This window comes from Megalops cyprinoides, chromosome 14, assembly GCF_013368585.1.
Source record: "Megalops cyprinoides isolate fMegCyp1 chromosome 14, fMegCyp1.pri, whole genome shotgun sequence".
NCBI lineage: Eukaryota > Metazoa > Chordata > Actinopteri > Elopiformes > Megalopidae > Megalops > Megalops cyprinoides.
Window position 1 is genome coordinate 27,524,735 of NC_050596.1, and position 18,857 is coordinate 27,543,591.

The following is an 18,857-nucleotide window of genomic DNA, read 5'->3' on the forward strand; positions in this document are numbered from 1 at the left end:
AAAAGCAATTAAGAAGACATTTTAGCGTATATTTCCGCATATTCAGGGATAAACGTCCTTTTTGGTTGTAACTCTTATGTAGGGTGATCATACCTAAAAAATGCGTCCCAAAAAGAGGACATGTCTGGGAAAATATAATATAATAACTGCAAATAAAATACACATTTGTGAATTAACAAGTACTCAGATTGATCGTGGTAACTGCATTAATGATTATGATGGTCTATTGTGGAACAAGTTTATCTGTAATGCTTTAGCATTAGGCACATGAAAGGACAGGATCTGATAACAAAAGAACAGTCTGATACCAAATGCTCTACTACACAGTCTAATGTCTTGTAAATGGGTATCTAAGGTTGCACACTGTTGAATATGACGAAATGAGTGTTGCTGTAAGTGCGATGATGTGTTGCACGCTCTATCTGTTGGGTCCACATTCTGGATTTGCACCTACATCTGCAGATAGGATTGTTCTGTTTGTGACACTGCTGTTGGGGACTCCACTCCCAGAGGAAACTCGGGAGCTGAGAAGGGTGCAATGAGCCGTTGAGCCCAAGGAGCACAGAGCTTGGTGCAAAGAGCCTTTGAGCCCAAGGAGGTCAGTGCCAGTGACTCACAGTCCGTCTCCATCTGCTGCCGCCCTGCCAGCACCGCCCAGGGTCAGGCGAGGGTTGCAGTCTTTACTTAGCCACGCCATGGACATCGCAGGGAAAGTCACCCAACAGCGCTGGAGTGAGCAGTATGTTTCAGACTGCTCTCCTCTCGCAGAAAATAAACGCTTGCGTTTTATAGTGTCGGCCTTTCATTGTTTATGACAATTGGAAAGCATGTGTTTACCCGCAGATGAGTTGATTTCAGACTATGAGGTAAGCAAATATCAAGGGTGGAAATGAAGCAGCAGATTTGCAGAGGAAAAAAGGAACAGTGTACTGTGGACAGGAGCAGGACCGAGACAACAGTACAAGAACTGAAAGTATCAAAAAATGACCAAGCTTTTTTCTTCCTCCTCTACCACTCACCCACCTGCATGCAGACACACACACACACATATACACAAACACACAAACACACACACACACGTTGTACTGCTGTTTGTTTTGTATATGTAGGTGTTGGCAGTGGTATAATCTGATTTCCCTTGTCTTGTTTGATGGTGTTTTTTTGCCATCTGTAATCTTCTATTGTGGTGTAAAACTGTAGGAGTATTTGTATTTTTATTGTTGATGATAAAATTAAAATGTAGTCGCAAAGCAACAACGGGGGCTTAATGCTTAAGTGTCAGATGTGGGCTACGCCAAGGAGCATGCAAAGACAGTGGGAGAGGAGCATGCTGGGAAACTCTAGATATGAAGGGTGTGCTCATCCTCAGAAGGGCAGTTATAATGATGGATCGGCCCCCTCACCTGAGACGATTGCCATGAGCTGGGCGCGTGAATAGAAAAGTGGCATACCACTGACACTGCAGAGACACATACAGCCATTTTCTCACCTGTGAATCACTGGATCTTCGTCTTAAATCAGTCCGGACCACCGGAGGATGGAGGCATAATTCAGCTGGAGCCTGCGTCCTCAAATGCCACAGGAGCCACATGTTCCAAGACACATTGCAGCAAAGCAATTAGATGAGCGCTTCCACATAACTAAAGCTTAGAATTCTAATTTGAGGAGCAGGAGATTCACGATTAAATTATCTAAATTGATGAGTCCCACAAGATAATAAACTGTTTTGTAAAAAAAAATCAAGCCTTTGAACAAAAGTCACATCTGACAGCCATTATGGCACAAAGTCACCATTTAAATCTTAATTTAATAATTTTAATGCAGCGACCACTTGGAGTTCAGTTAAGCATGCCGGGATGGTTTTACAATTTATTTGTATTTGCCGTCATACATCATTGTCTTTGGGGTCTCGTCCTTTAAAGTTCCTTAGATAGCTACCATGTCAAATGGGGGTCCTTTGGAACCACACAGCAATGATAACCTGCATTTCAATCACTTTAAAGATGTAGAGATCCTAGCAAAAGTTCGATGGTGATAAATTCCGAGCAGCCCCCAATGAGGTCAACAGGGAAAACTCAGCGCTTTGTCGTAATCCCCACAATAGTTTAAGACAGACAGCAAACACCTTAGTGGCCACAGCACACAATGGTTGATAAAAGTTACATGAGCTGACTTTGAAAGGCAGTAAATGTCAGAAGTGGAGGCCCGTTGCTACTTTTGCTATAAATACATTTACTGAAGACTTATGACTGCAGTATGGCAAACAGTGGTCCTGAATTGACATCTTTTTAAATATCCAACATTTAACTCTATTTCAAAGAAGCATCAGCTGTGTTCTTGAAAAATGAAATGGTGGGACGATTTGTGTAATCATGTGTTGCACAGACAACGAACTCTCTAAATATTTAAATCCAAACTAAAACCCACATTTTAGGTGTATGTCATGACCAAAAGCCTCCCTGTAGTGTGTACTTCACCTACAGCTATAGTACAGGTGCTGTAGACGTCCCTTTATGTACCTTTGATGTGTGTTAACGTTTGATACAGTACAACCTCCATGCCCCTGAAGGGAGTCATTTCTTAACAACTAAAAAGCCTATGGGCTCCCTGCACAAATCTTGTTTTTCTTGCCCAATAAAGATCCCTTGTCCATTTCAACACTTCCTTGCATTCAAAAATTTAGAAAATGTTACACTTTAATCTTATTATAACACAAACAAAAATAAGATCATACGTAATACATTTGTTTGAGTTCCAGAAGTGCCAGTACCTCATGAATCTCCATGAGAAGCATCTTGCAAATATAATCCATGCCAATGCAGGATGTACAAAATACTACAGGGGTGTGAATAAATATGAGCCTCACATTTTCTCACATTTTCATTATTATCTGTTTTCTGGAATAAATTGCATAATTTGGGTACAATATGCCTGTTCTGTTCAACGATTATACGATAGCATTGCAACATTGGGAAATAAGAAGAAAATATATGTACTATAAACATGTACATTTTATCTTTTATGTCCTGTCTTTGTTCTGATTTAGTCAGGAGAACTAACAAATATGGAGTGCACAGTATATAATAAGTAAATAAAGGCATGTCGTCAAAGATTAAAAGTGTGAGGTTGGAGTGCAAAGCTACAGTACAGATGTTTGTGCGTGAACAGGACACAAAGAAACACCTTTCTATTGTAATACTTATGTTTTAATGAACATCGAAAACGTCAATCTTAAAACGTATTCACGAGTGGAAAAACACAACGCAGCATATTCAGTGACATATTAGTACGATCACTTTGTTGATGGCATGACGATACAGATGATTCCTTAACATACGGACCCTGGCAGAACACAAAAATGGGTTAGTCCATTTGTTTGTTTTTCTTGATAGATACTTTTTGTTACACGTACTTCTACGGACTCTTTACATGAAACTCGCTACAAACAGCAAAAGCAAAAAAAAAAAAAGAATTTAAATAATCTTCTGTACACTGGTTATTAGTGGACAAGGGGTGAATTTTCTGTCCTTCCTTCTCTCCAGTGAACGAAAACGATCAAATAAAAGACCCCGTCCAGGGATATTTCCCCAAGAACTGGAAGAGTTACGGCAACCTCTGTGCATTTGGTTAGTCGGGATACAAAATGTAGCCGGAAAAGGTGCTGTACTTGTTGTTGTTGCCGCCGTGCGCTTTACCACCGTCCAGTTTGATGTATATCTCGTCTCCGGAATCAAGGTGAAGAACCACACTGTTACCTGCGTAGTCGTAGTTCTGGTCGGCGTCCTGGGCAATTGCGCTAGCTCGAACCTGCACAAATAAACGCAGATTATTACAACTCACGCGTTTCTGTTGATTGCTGGAGTCCTCATGTAGGCTACGCGTCCCTCTCGTTTAGCTATCCTACAGCAACAGGGAAGTTGTCTTGCGCTTGCAGATATTTCATACTGCTGTCTTGTAGTGGTCTACCTGCGCATGCGTTTTGGGATTGACGCACTAAATTTGATGTGGACGCCCGCGGGTGTTTGCACCTGCTCGATTAACTTGACCACCAAAGTCTCTGAATTAGCCTTTTCTGTTAAATGAATCATAGTGTTCTTATTATTTCCGTGCCTGAAATCACAGAATGAGCATATGCAAGAGCCATGACACTAACCACGGTCCAATATGCCCCCTCAAAACTTTTGCAATTGAAAAGTATGCTGTACAGAATATATTTATAACTGTTTAAAGATTATTTATTGCATGGGTCAGTAAAACGCCCATTTTACTAAATTTATCTAATCATCATATCTGACTTTATATACGACATAAATTACAGGTGTTGACAGTTACCTGCCCATTTTTGTATAGGTCTGCCCACATGCTGGTCCCATCGCCTCCTCTCATCAGCACATGATAAGTGAAGAAATAGATCCCGGACACTGGACACACAAATTTGCCGGTCTTGGGGTCGTAATGGTTTCCTAGATTCGTTACAACGTCGTCGAATTTAAGAACCTCATATCCTTCATGAGGGTTCTTCAGCCCGACATAAAAAGCAATCTTTGTGCTTTGTTGTGCCAACATCGCTGTGCTAACGTCCCTTGTTTCGGTCCTTGCAGTCCCCGAAACAAACCCAGGAACCCCGGGCCTCCCTGATTCTCCCTTATCTCCCGGTGGTCCTCTTGGACCGGGCGGTCCTGGTTCACCGGGCGGACCTCTCGGTCCAGGTTTCCCAGGCCGCCCGGGTTCACCTTTGATGCCCTGAGCGAACGGTGGAGGCGGCATGGCACTCAGATCCTGCATAACTTCCAAAGCGTTGGCGCTGGGCTTAGAGTTAAGAGGATCACACACCATTCGGCACGTCCCCATCATCTCGTAATGTGCCGATGTTTTCGAAGTCTGGACCAGCAGCAGCAGCACTGCTACAATGACAACCAGCACCATGACGATACACAAAACAGCAGCAACCAGTCGCTTCCTCTGGAGAATCAGGGCACCAAGCCCCCCAAATTCCTCTTTGCTTTTGGAAGCAATGGTGAAAGGTTGCGCGCGTTGAAAGATTTCAGCAGAAAGACAGTCGGTGAAAGCCAAAAGGGATCCCTCTTTCCTCAGATAAAACCAAATTTGCTTTGACCTTCAACTTTGCTCACCTAAGGCAGTTTAAGCCGCGCCACTACTGCCACGCTCCACAGAGCAGGCATCGGAAGAGTTCATGTTCATATGGCTGGCTGCGTGAGTGCTCTTGGAGTTGAACAGTGATCCCCTCCGAGCGATTCCTGGTCTGAGCCAGATGAGGAGAAAAGAGACGCTGACGTAATAACCTGAAGTCCTGACAGGTTAAGGGTGATAAAAAAATTATGCAGTCTTTATGTATGAAACTTGTAAATTACAAACCTCAAGACACTACTGACTTGTAAAACACTGAATCACTTCAATCAATTCAAGTCTGGATCATCGTCAGTGTCCAATTTTATAGGTGTTATTCAACAATAAAGTATGGCTAATGTTTTTTGTTGTTATTGTCTATATAATTGATTATATCTTCTAAAATATTTAATGTTACGTTTCTTGCTCACTTTAAACAGAAGTCATTGGATGACCGATTCTATGTTCTTCTGAGATGACGGTCACGCGCTGTCCTTTCAGCACCACACTCTCGCAGGATTCGAACATGAGCGAATGTTTCCGTTGTCGTTCAGTTTTAATATACATAATTCATCAAGTATGTAATGCAAGATAAACTCTTGCACGGCCTTCGAAATTCAATCAGCCAATCGATCCAAATGTCATTGTTACAGCGCATTTATACGAGTGAGTTGTCACAAAGCACATTGAAGATGGATTTCAAATACTAGAGAACCCAGAGTCTTAGGGGAGAAACTGGAAAATTATTTTCTGATTCCAGAGAATGAGACTCTGGGGAAGTGAAAAGTGGTGGAACAGAATCACAGAAAGGACAGTAAATTAAAATATCCACCAGTTCTTTGCTAAGTCCAAAGACTGTTATGTGCCCATAAGGATGGTTATTTGCAGGCTGTGGATGGGGGCCTCCTGTACAGTGGTTGAGGGGTGTTTCAGGTTTCCAGGAGCTGTCATGGGTTTTCCTGTCCAACAATGGTGTTGAGTTTTTATCCAGTGTTAAGTTAGGGATATGTCTGGGACATGAGTCAAGCATACATGTCTCTTGTCTTCAGGACATTGACCATGGGTAACACTTAGATCATGTCTGAAGATGATCTATGCCTTATCTATGAAAATTCTTGCCTATAAAAACAAAGAAAAGACTGATAATATTCATGTTATACATTGGAATGCATCTGCAGGGTCACATGACCATAATCGGGTGGTTTCCCAGGTTCCTAACATTATCCTACAAGGTGCTATAGATCATTCCTCACACTCTGTAAAAATCTCAGAATAGAGAGGGTATTCAAAGAGGTTTTTAGAACTCTGAAGGTTCAAGTGAACATGCATATCCGTGGAAGGATACATGCCCAATCACAAGGTCATCCACCTTCACTGCTGCCTCTTTCAAAGACTCTATGACTCCTAATGCTCCTACTAAATCCAAGTTCATTTCATTTCAGTTTTTTCTCTCTTAAATTTTAGAAATGATTTCTGTTTATAGAAGAAACAAAAACTTTGCACAGGTTTTAGTTTACTCAAAATTATTAACTCAGCTGTACACAGAATACTTGAGATAATTGAAATGTATGTCCAGATATTATAGTGGTACTGGCGCCCCCGTGTGGCAAAGCATAGGTCGATCAACTCCACAATATTTTCTTTATGTAAATACAATACAAAAATAAAAATCTGCTTTAGGTAAAGAGAACACTACAAACATATATCAAATAAAAGAAATATTATGATAAACAATGCTTTACAGTAAATGTAAATGTAAATTATCCTTGGGGTGGAGGTGCATTATTCATTTTTTAACACCATAGTGGTAAGCATAAATCACCATGTAATTAAGAGATGATGTGTTGGATTGGTTGAGTCATGTGACCACCCAGTAGAGTTGCAGGGTTCATCTGGGTGAGGCCTGGGGAGATGGCCACTATCAGTGGAATATCAATCAAGTGAGATGGATCAAGGACATAGTGTCAAGAGCCCACTGCATTCACATGAAGCTAAAACACTTGAACTTACAACTTACTTACAGCTTGAAGCTTTGACCTTGCTTAGATTATGTGACATACTTGGAAGCACATTATTTTATGGAGGGCTGGCTGTGGATATGAATTATACTCCAGGGCCGAACACAGCAGGCCTTTTGCCTCTTCTCCATGTTTATTTTTTACAGTCTTGTGTAACTTGGCTGCAGTTGGAGGTCCAGATGGGTGGAAAACACGAATAAAACTGCAGGCAGTGAGGACTAGACCCGGGGCGTCATGCCGAGCAGAAGGACCCCGGCAGCATTGTTTGTTTTGGAGTTGCACACATTGTGTACACAGGAAATGGAGTGTGTGTGTGTGTGTGTGTGTGTGTGTGTGTGTGTGTGTGTGTGTGTGTTGGGAGGAATCAAGGGACCTGCTGATTGACGGGCTGGTGCTGGTACCTCTTCATTGGGTGGGTTCAGGGAAGGAGTGGCACGGACCAGCATTTCCACGGCGACCGTGAGCAGGGACCTGGCTCTCCAATCGATGATGTCATCACCTCGTGCCTCATGTTCTCATGCTAACAAATCATGGCAGTCTGGTGAAGCCACTGAGAGGCTCTTAGGAAACTCGCACATCTGTGGAACCTGTTCGTGCTGCAGACCTCCTCACTAAAGGGAGAATATCAACAGATTAACGGCTTTGGGCTCTCCCTCTTTTGCAGATGAGATGTTTCTCATTTATAGAATGAGGTGAATCAGGGTCAACTCCGTTCTCCTCTCTCAAACGACGAGCACTTCAGAAGAGTGTTTACACTGCAGAGAGAGCTCAGCATTTCTGTAATACTCCGGCGCTTATCGGTTTACCTGCGGATCAATACTGTTTACGCAGGAAGTGAAACTCTGACAGGGACAAACAGAACAGAAGGTCAGGTGCCGCAATTGGAGGAAACCAGTAGGACAGGACATGCGTACACGGGGACAGAGGGGTAATTATTTAAAGAAAGGCGACAGATGTTTGCGGCCACTTGTTCCACTAGAGCTAGAAAGATGAAGCCGGCTGTGATCTGCCTCATACTGTTACAGCTGGTATGCAGCTCAGGTGAGTGAAGGTTCTGGGGAACAGCTGAGCAGACAGGTCTACATTATATTACGTTACATTACTGTCATTTAGCAGATGCTCTTATCCAGAACAATCTACATAGTTTACAGTTTTTTTAGATGTTATCCATTTATACAGCTGGATATTCACTGAGGCAGTTGTGGGTTAAGTGCCCTGCCCAAGAGTACAATGGCAGTGCTCCAGCAGGGAATCAAACCAGCAACCTTTTGGTTACAAGCCCTTCTCTTTACCACTGTGCTACACTGCTGCTGTATATTCAGTTTATTATGTACCTGCCTTTGAAGAGTGATTTGTGCTTGGGGTCTCTCTGTTGGGAGGAGGGTAATAACTGTGACTTCTGACTCTGCAGGGCTCCCCCTCTTCCAGTTTGATCTGTCCCCCCTCGCAGAGAGAGCTCTCAACACGTCCCTCACCAGGGTGAACGGCCAATCCACTGGACTCAACCTGTTCAGAGTGACACGCAGCTCCGTTAAGAGGGTGAGTCTGTGCCTGTCTTTTCTCTGTAGATTTCCTTATTTGACATCTGTCTGCATGTTGTGTACACTGAGCTGAGCAAAATCACGCTGGCTTGTACACCTTCTTCAACTGAGCAACAATTTTAACCACCTAATGTCAAAAATGCAGCTCAGACACCATCTTGTGGTCATTAAGAATATAACTTACTGGTTAGCTGTACAATCCCCCAGCTGGACTGGATGGAGAGACAGCTTTATGTACAGAAGGACATAAGAAACATTTATCTTCAAATATATTCATATGTTCATATGTTCATTTTGGAATAATAGGATAACAGGAAACAAAACAAGCCAGAAAAGATTCAGAAATCACTGTACAAAATGTATCCGTAATAGAGAACCGTGCAGATGTGATTAAGTCAAGATATCCACTTTCACACAGCCGGTGCAAACAAATTTTTAGATTTCTTTAAAACACTGTCTGACAAAAGAATAAACTGTTCCTTCACAAGACATCTACATGATAACCAGTAAAAAGAGAAGTGCTCACAGAACTGTAATACATCACATACGCTTCACGGCATACATTCCTGGCACGCATACTATACAAATGGAAGGGTTAGAATCAAAGAAGCTGAAGAGGTTATAGAGTCACTGGTATGTAGCAGCATTAACATCTGCCAGAGGTGCACAATTCATTTTCATATTCTGATCTGTTCTTCCTCCTCCAGGTCATTCCGGTGGCGATGAACGTGTACGACATAATGCTCAACTTTGGGATCAGGGAAACAGTGTGCCCCAAATCCTCCGGAAGTGACCCCAACCAGTGTCCTTTCAGCCCGGGCTTCTTTGTGGTAAGGTCCCCCCTTGTGGTAAATGTTGCCCTGTGTTAGATGGGCTTGGGACTCCATTGTACATGCTTGATTCTAACTCACAAAAGTGAAGTACTGCCACTTTACTTTTGACATTATTGGCATTGACACAAAGAATGCTATCCTATGCTGTTTGTTGCATCAGACGACTGACATACTGCCAAGTATATGGTACTGGGAGTTGGTCGATGTCTTTTTTTCCTGGAATGATAAAGTACTGATTCTCAGAAACTGGTAATAGAACAGTGTTCCGGACTGAACAGTGACCAATTGCAGGCAGGGCAGACAACCCCTGTTTCTCACCGCTAAAGTCAACTTCTTTGGCCACATGGAATTCCCAAATTAAACCTGGTGTGCAGACCGGCAACAGGTTTCCATTCAAATGCAGTGTAATCAGAAGGATCGCACAATGCTGAATGTCAACCAGCTTCCCAAAAGCAGACAAAACTGACGGTGCAGACACGTCTCGGTATGTCTGATGAAGTAGGACACACACGGAGAGGTTTGCAGAAAAAGACACCATAAGCTCAGTTCCACGGTGATCCGTTATGATGTGTTTTTTAAAAAGGAAAACATCTGATGCTGTACGCATGGGTCTCTCCCCGAGATCGGTGCGTGACTGCGGGGGTCACTGGGTTCAGCACTCCACCTCGCTGCCCACTTGGAAGGGTTTTCCGTCCTGGCAGAGTGCAGCGCATTGTTGATGTTGGCACCCGATGGCCGGTTTGATGCAATTCTCAGTAATGAAGGAACAAAGTGTAACTAAAGATGAATCGACCAGGTCCAACATTTCAGCATCTTGCCACGTGCTCCCACACTGGTTTTCCTAACAGTGCACTGCTGGTGCAAGATGAAGGTAAACATATGTGCGATGCCACTCGATAAGCACTGCAACATCCGGGACTAATGTTCTAGGGAGGACGAGAGCAGCATCGCTGACTCACTGTGTTTGACACTTGACCTTGCTGCCCAGGGGTTTGCTGGCATACTGGTATCTGAAATTCCCAGTAACGAAGGAACAAAGTGTGACTAAAGACAAACCAGCCAATGACAGTTCAGCACCTCGCTATCTTCTCCCATAACAATGTTTCCCAACACGGTGCCGTTAGTGCAAAATGAACGTAAACATAGGCGCAATGCCACCCTGTAAACACAGTGACGTTTGGGGCTAATGTTGAGTCAGGATGAGAGTAGCACGGCTGTCTCTCCGCCCACAGCCCAAGGCGACCTGTGCCAGTCGAGTGCGTCTCTCCGCCGATGTCTCTGAGATCCTCTCCCTCCGGTGTGGCCGCGCGGGCAGCTCCAGCTCCAGCTCCGAGTCCAGCAGCGGGGAGGTAAGAGAGGAGGGAGAGTGAGCCGGGTCCCGCCGGGGAGAGGGAAGAGCGGGCCAGGTCCCGCCGGGGAAAGTGGGCCGCAGGCCGGGGAGAGTGGACCGGGTCCCGCCAGGGACTTTTCACTGGTACTGTATGCACTTTATTTTGCCTAAATAAACCAGGAGCTGTTTTTCCTTCGCGGCGGGACCCGGCCCACTCTCCCCGGCGGGACCTATGAAGTGTGAATCACTGGATGAATACACACGCTCACCAGCAGAGACACACTGCAGCACTAAAGGCTTTCTGCCGATTTTCTCCATTTTCAGCTGATGTCCATGAGGATGATGGGGACGAATGGACAACATGGCTTCTTGGACAGAGGTGAGACAAGCTGCTGAATGCCTTTACTTTATTGTGATTTATCATCAACGAGAGCTGGGATTTTATCTAAACATCAAATGTCAAACAGGTGTAATTAATATCATGATGAGGACTAATGAGTGGTCCCATCCTCTGCAGCTCCAGCCCCTGCCGCCCCTACCTTCGCGCCTCGAAACAGCTTTGCCAGGAACGACCTGAGCAACTTCTTGGAATGAGACCCCAGGGTGCACTGGGTAAATTTTGGTTATGCTCCAGGATACGTTCAGAGTGACCGCAGAGGAGCACTATGATAAACGGTAACACAGACAGGCGAGCGGCGGTGTGGCGCAGTGCTAATGAGCAGAATGAGAGGTAATGAGCAGGGCTCGTAACCGAAAGGTTGCTGGTTCGATTCCCTGCCGGGGCACTGCTCTTGTACCATTGGGTAAGGTACTTAATGCACAATTGCCTCAGTAAATATCCAGCTGTATAAATGGATAATGTGTAAAATAACATATGTAAGATGCTAAATGACAATAATGTAGATGTAGATATGGAAACTATACGGTCACATAGCTCCTGGGTAGCACTGCCATCACACCTTGGCCTGTTCTTCTAGAAGTGAGGTTCTGTGGTTTTTTTCCCCCTATTTCGATCCCATCTTGGCCCTTCCAAAAGGTGTGTGCGAATAGTGATTGGTGATGATGTAAACCCTGTCTTGCAGTGTGACTGGCTGAGGTACCTGTGCCTTCTCCACAGATAGTCCCTGGCAGAGACAGTGTTGGGTGCTCCTGCAGGAGTACTCCAGCCCTCCACTGTGAGAAAGGCTTCCTGTGCTAGCCCTGCGTCCTCTTCCACTGAACCAGAAACACTGACCTCCCTATGGCCCTGCTCCACGTCCCTCACATTCAAAAACCCCAACACCCCAACCAGCAACTACTCTGCACAACATCCACACTACACACCTGGCTGAAACTCATGCAAAAACCCCAGCATGAGCTACTCTACACAGCAGAGATATGCCTTGCTGGCTTGGCACAGTGGGTATTTGTGACACATGAGATGTCACCACCCTTGTGCATTTTAAATCCTGCAACTGATGTCATCTTCACTCACCCTGCTGGATGTGCCTTCATTGCTGTTTCATTAACAGCCGAAACCCCATTCGTTCTTATGTCCATATGTTCACCAGGTGCTATAAAGAGTTAAGTGTTTACACCCGCTTTGCCTTTGTTTTTGGAATGCCCACTCATTGCTTTGTCAGTCAGTCACAACCAAATAAAAAGTATCAAGGTACTTTGGCATAACGTATTGCCATTTGAATGAATTATTCATAGGATTTTTTAAAAATGTGCAATCTATATTTTATAATAGATGCTACCAATTCAACTTCGAAACGAAAATGTTGCAGCCGAGGTATTGATCCCTCTTCACCCTCACATTCTCCAATGTAATCAAATGGGCTCTTCGTTATGGTAAGAACGCTGGATGATAAATGTGGAAAAAATAAAGGACCAAGAATACAAGCATTGCTAAAGAACATTAGCGCAGTGTTTTTCTGTGCTCCAAAGGCATGGGCACAGCGCTGCTGATCACTGGCTCGATGTGCCTGTGCTCTGGCTGCTCTCTTCCTGTCTGCTGATCCTCTCTGACAGGCTCAGCCTCGCTCTGATTGGAGGAGAAATGTAGGTCAGTGCACCCCTCACTCCGGCAGGCATCCATCACACCCTCCACTGCAGCACGTTTCAGCCACAAGCCGCTACTGATGAAATCCTCATTAGCACCATAAAGGAAACGTGCACGTGGAGTCCCCTGGAGATGCAAAGCCGTTCTGCCTCCAGTATTGATCAGAGGAAACCAAACCAAAAACGGCAATACTGAAGATAACGGAGAACATGTTGTTATATTAAAGTGAAATTATGACAATAATAATTAGTCAAGTGTTCCACAACAACAAAAGAAGCATGGCACATCAGGAAGTACGACTTAGACATTTATATTGTGATCTTCAGTTTAAATGCGAGACATTTTTATTTCCCAATTTATTTATATATTCCAGAGATGTTCCTGACTTTAAAGAGCTCCTTTGTCCTTCGAGATCAGATACAATACTTCAATAATTTAATGATTACTCAGTTCACTTGTAGATAATCGAAAAAACCTGAAACAGAATAACGATATACGGGAAGAAACAACTATCAACACAAAGTCAGAGGTAAGGAAACAACGTGTACATGTTCGTATGAATCACAAATCACAACTCAGATCTTCTGGCTCATTTCTTACAGGGTTTTGAGGTGTTGTAGTCCGTGACCGAGCCCTTTCTGCGGATGAATACTGAGACAGTGATCAGACAGGCGGGTCTGTCTCCGCGGCAGGGATTCACTCGCAGGATTGCTGGACTGTCACAAGTCGTGCAGTTTGGTTTTTTAAAATGACTGCTTACTTTGTGTTGATACTGTTACAGCTGAGAGAATCGGTTTCTAGCACCCTTGAAATATAGACAGAAGGCATGACTGTGAGACTTCCCAAACTCCAGTACCCATGATCCTCTCTGGCTCTCAGAGCAAGGTGATAGGCCGGGACATGAGCGCGCTCTCTCCGCACTGCGTCGACGTCAGCTGGCAGTGGTGGCGTCACTGGGCGTTCGGGACATGTGACACATTCCCCCTCACCTCTTTCCCTAAACCGCTACACATCTGACCGTTCTGCTCGCCCCCCCCCCCCACCCCGCCGTGACAGGACCAAAGGAAGCCCTTAAAGACAGGAGCTGCAGTATGTACAGACAGCAATGTGACCGACACAAAACACAACAGAGCAGGTCACACCCACATCACACATCCCAGCAGCCTGTGGGTGGACTTTTAGGGGGCGTTTCATTTGATTCAACTCCAAACCTTAAAAAAAAAAAAAAAAAAAAGGAAAATATAAACAGTCCCTAAAACACAACGTAATCTGAATCACTTCATCACTCGCGTTCCAGTTGTACGTCAGTCACCTCTCAAGGGCTTCATGCAGTTCGGTGTCGTGGGCAACGCGTCTCCTCTGTGCGTTAGAGCAAACGTCTCACAGGTTTGTCCAGTCCCTCATTCCTTCATAAAACACGGAGGCCACACAGAGCCACAAGGCATCGTGGGTACAGGAGTGAACCCTGTGCCTGCCACATTAACTGCCCTTGCCCTTTACAACCAGGCAGAGAGAGCTGCAGAGAGCCAGTCTCACATACACACAGCCAACATTTCCGCATACACGCTCACCATCAAAAACAGGCTAACCTTTATTCTCCAGGTTTTTAAAAAACTTAACTCTAAAATAAGAAAATCTTTTCACGTATTAAATAATTTTATATAAAAAAAAAAACAGATAAAACTATTCCCCTCCAAAGTCCAATGGCATCGTTCTGTCCGTCGCCACGTCTTCTCCCCTCCCCCACCCCAAACAGTTTCTCATGTTACACTGTGTCCATAAGGATGTCCATGCAGTACCAATAATATTGCAGCAAAGTCATTCTTGTTGTTATATTTTGTATGATTACCTACAATTAATACAGAGCGGCACAAACACACGGAAAAGCTGGTGGTTTTGGATTGCGTTTTTTTCTTTTTTTCTTCATGGAACAAAGTAGTATTATCTTGGACTTGAGGAACAGGGCTCTTGCTGTAGCCCTGCGTGAGTTGTGATGAGAGACAGAATATTCTGGAAGGAGAGGTAGGGGCCCTCAGTCTGCAGTCCCAGCCAGCACACGCACACGTTCAGCTTCCGGCAGCCCCTCTACCACTCGCGAGTCAGTTTGGTGCTCTGGTCCCGTTTCGGGGGGGCGGGTGGGGGCCCCCTGCGTAATGTTGCATAGCCTGAGATGTTGCCGGACATGTAGCTGCCCGGCTTGTGCGGCTCCAGCAGCAGCTCGGGCGGCGGGGGCGGCAGCGCCATGTCGTCCATGGTGGCCACGGGCTCCAGCTTGGCGGAGATGCGGGAGGAGGTGAGCGAGCCGTGCCGGGTGATGGACTTCCTCTTCAGAGTCCGGTTCAGGTCCTCCAGGAAGTTGGGCTGCACCGACAGGTTGCCCTTGGGGGAGGTCGGGGGGAGGGGAGAGCCGAACGGGGGCGGGGGCATCTGCTGGGCCGGGGGGGAGAGGGGCGGGGGCTCGGGGGTGGGCGTGCTGCGGCGGAGGAGCGCTGGGGGTGGGGTCTTCTTCAGGGAGCTCTTGCCCCAGGTGGCGGTGGGCTGGGGGTTGACCACGGCCACTTTGGGCGCCCCGCCGTGCAGATCCGGGGGGAGTGGGGGCGGGGGAAGGAGCTCCGAATCAGGAGGGGGAGGGGGGAAGAAGTCGCATTCGGACGGAGGGGAGGGGAAGTCCCCGCTGGACTGCCTCTGCTGCCCCACTTTGCCCTGCAGGGCCAGGGGCAGCGCGGACAGGTTGAGCTTGCCCGGTTTGGGAGGGGCAGGGGGTCCCATGGAGTCCTTGGAGGGGGAACCCGAGGAGGAGGCGGGAGAGGAGGCGGAACCGGAGGCAGACGTGGAGGGCTGGCCGAACCGGCTCAGCAGGCTCTCCACCTTCTTACCCTCCTGGTCCCCCGTGGAGGACCTGATGCTGGAGTTGCGCTGGGGGGTCGGGGGGGGCCTCTTTCCGCCCCCGGCGGACGAGGACGAAGACGTGGACGAGGACGAGGGGGACCTCTTCACCGGCGACCCCGTTTTGGTTTGCGGGAGAGGGGGCGGGGGTGGAGTCGGGGCGGGTGGCGGGGGAGGGGGCGGTGGAGGAGGGGGGAATGCCAGACTGCTCTCAGGCGGTGGGGGAGGGAATTCGGGGGACTGCGGCTGGGCCTGCCCCCCCGGCTGCCACTTGGGTTTAGCTTTAACCACGGGGGGCGACTGGGGGGCGTTGGGAGCGGTCGGGGAGGAGCCCGGAAACTGACTGGCTATCTGCTTGACCAGCGAGGGGGTGGGCGACAAGGATGTGGAGAGGGGCAGGGGTTTGGAGGAGAAGCTGTGCTGCTTGGGCAGGGTGGGAGGGGGCTGATTTCCCATCGAAAAACTCTGCTGCTTTTTTATTGCGACAGGGGGAGCTGGAGGAGGAGGAGGGGGAGGGGGAGGTGGGGGAGGAGGTGGAGGAGGGGGTGGGGTTAGCTCCACGGGCGGGGGAGGGGGGAGCGGAGACACAGGGGATGTAGGGAGACCCGGGCCACACGGTTTGGGCGCGGTTTGAGGAGGGATTTTAACCAGAGCTGGGGGCGGAGGCGGCGGAGCAGCTGCTTGTTGGGGGGGCAGCGGAGGGGGTGCGGGGGCGGGAGGAGGGGGTGCAGGGGCAGGGGGAGGAGGCGGAGGGGGCGGAGGTGGGGGAGGAGGGGGCGGAGGCGACTCGGCCTGGCTGATGGGGGGTGAGAAGTCCTGGGGCAGATTGGGGAACTTCTGGGCGAGGATCTGCTGCAGGCCATTACTGCTCAGAGACGGGTACTTTACCTGGGCTGGGGGAGGGGGAGGGGGCATGCCGTTGCTCTGCAGGTGGGTGTGAGGCGGGGGCTGCTGTATTTGGGGGGGCGGTGGGGGGGTGAACTGGGGCAGGGCGGGGCTGGGCGGTCCCAGCTTCAGGACGGCCATGGCGGAGCCCGGGGCAGGCATGGGGGGCGGAGGAGGGGGCGGGGGAGGGGGCGGGACGTTGGCCCCCGACGGCACGTTGGCGTGGGGCTTGCCAGACTGCGGGGGAGGCGCGGGGAGCCCATGTTGCTGGCCCAGAGGAGGGGGCTTGAAGTGGCTGCCGGTCTGGGAGGCGTTCTGCAGCCTGGTGATGGTGCTGTACTTAAACAGGCAGGGGGCGGAGTGGTGGGTGGGGTTGGGGAGCGGGGGAGGCGGGGGCGGGGGCGGAGGTGGTGGAGGGGGCGGAGACGGCTGTGGGGAGGCGTGAGTGAGGCTACTGCGGGTCTGAGGGGGACCGGCTCCTCTGGCAGGCTCCGCCCTCACCTGAACAGGAAATTAGAAACAAACAGGAAGTAGAAATAAATATTACGTGTCACCTCATAGCATTAATATGACAGGATATAAATACGGAAGCTGTATTACGTCACACAGTACACGCTCAGGACAAGACAACGAAAAAATACAGGTTACTGGTCTTAATCAGCACATTTTAAATCACAGAGCACTAGCATATTTAATTCAAATTAAAATGCAGCAAAAGGTAAGCGAACAAAATCGTCACAAGCGCATAATAAATACACAGCAGCAAAAATAATGTGGGGAATTTCTCCGCAGAGAATTCACTGAGGGGATCAGAAGGCAGAGAGAAAGCCTGAACCAAGGTGTCTTTCAGTCACTTCTTTTCAAATGCTTACACACACACACACACACACACACACACACTCACACATCCTCCCATGCACACAGCTGACACAGACGGGTCTGACCACAATCTGGGTGAGGGGTGAGTAGAGTGTGTGTCACTGGCTGTGGGTAACGCAGCATTCTAGTTTCTATACGGATGCCAGGCGAGAACTGCTGTTACATAACTGAACTCCACACATTTTATGCAGCTACTGAAACAGAAGCTGACCATCATTGCAACACACACAGCTTCCCTGGCTAAATCTCGCAGTCTCTACAGTCCAATGGAAATGGGTGTCACGTGGATCTACTGAAAAAGTACTTTACAATTATCTGCATAACAATCCAATTACAAATCCTGTAAATAGCTTGGAAAAAGGTGTTATAAATACAGTTTTCCCGCCTATCCTGTGACCAAGCGTTCTGAGACACAGCAACAGAGTGATTGAGTAGAGAGATGTACAGCGCTGGGTGCTGTGTAGACTCATTGGACATTGCGCAGACTTAATGCTGACCCACTGACACAGCTTTGACTGTGTCTAGCATTGGCTTTCTCTCTCATTCATCACACAGACACAAGCACACATTTCTGATTAGCACAGCTGCCTGGCAGTGACTCTTTGCTCTGCTGGCCTGGATGCTGGATGTTGAATTTTTGACCAAAGAAACGGTCAGTGAGTTGGGCAGAAGCACAGATACGGTGAAAAGGACCTTATTTCCAGACTTTTGAGTCAGTCTACTGGTGTACAACAGCAGGGGGGGTCTTCCTCAAAGACTCTGCTACAATAAGAAGCTTGTTGAACAGGCAGAATATTCTAGCAAAACTCTGAACTGAAGTCCATTTAGTCTGTTGTCCATCAACTGAAAAATGGCCTTACCCTGAGGGATAGATGGCATGGGGCAAACACTATGTGCAGGAGTGTGTACTCTCCCAAACAGCCCTGAGCCCCTGTTTTACAATAGGCTGTCATACACACGCACGTATGCATGCGTGCATGCAAACACACACACACACACACACACACACACACACACATGCACATACATGCTGGCATACACATAGGCACACATACATGTTCACATGCACATGTATACAACATGTGCACACACACGCACGCACGCACACGCGCGCACACACACACACACGCGCGCACACACACGCACGCGCACGCGCACACGCACACGCACACACACACTCGCACACACACACTCGCACACACACACACGCACACGCACACACTCGCACACACACACTCGCACACACACACTCGCACACACACACTCGCACACACACCGCATACCTTCCCATCATTCTTACACCTCTGCAGGACA

The 18,857-nt window shown here is 47.6% G+C and overlaps 3 protein-coding genes across 3 annotated transcripts in view; 1 reads left to right on the top strand and 2 right to left on the bottom strand.

The window, feature by feature from the left end:
* Window positions 1–3,627: 3,627 nt before the first annotated feature.
* Window positions 3,628–4,947, bottom strand: LOC118789346 (complement C1q-like protein 2). Its single transcript, XM_036545727.1, has 2 exons — window positions 4,333–4,947; window positions 3,628–3,807 (listed from the first exon to the last, which is right to left on the bottom strand). The coding sequence occupies exons 1-2, from the start codon at window positions 4,924–4,926 to the stop codon at window positions 3,628–3,630; spliced, it is 774 nt and encodes a 257-aa protein (XP_036401620.1). The 5' UTR covers window positions 4,927–4,947.
* Window positions 4,948–8,085: 3,138 nt separating this feature from the next.
* On the top strand, window positions 8,086–12,514 carry LOC118788848 (secreted phosphoprotein 24-like). The gene is made up of 7 exons (XM_036544981.1): window positions 8,086–8,186; window positions 8,557–8,684; window positions 9,394–9,516; window positions 10,752–10,868; window positions 11,174–11,228; window positions 11,367–11,461; window positions 11,967–12,514. Exons 1-6 carry the CDS (start codon window positions 8,099–8,101, stop codon window positions 11,441–11,443), a joined length of 588 nt encoding a protein of 195 aa, XP_036400874.1. The 5' UTR covers window positions 8,086–8,098; the 3' UTR covers window positions 11,444–11,461; window positions 11,967–12,514.
* Window positions 12,515–13,240: 726 nt separating this feature from the next.
* Window positions 13,241–18,857, bottom strand: part of LOC118788849 (ras-associated and pleckstrin homology domains-containing protein 1-like) — a 72,226-nt gene continuing 66,609 nt past the window's right edge. The window contains exon 17 of the mRNA XM_036544982.1: window positions 13,241–17,165. Within this exon, the coding sequence (XP_036400875.1) occupies window positions 14,979–17,165 (2,187 nt within the window). The 3' untranslated portion in view covers window positions 13,241–14,978. The remainder of the gene's footprint in view (window positions 17,166–18,857) is intronic.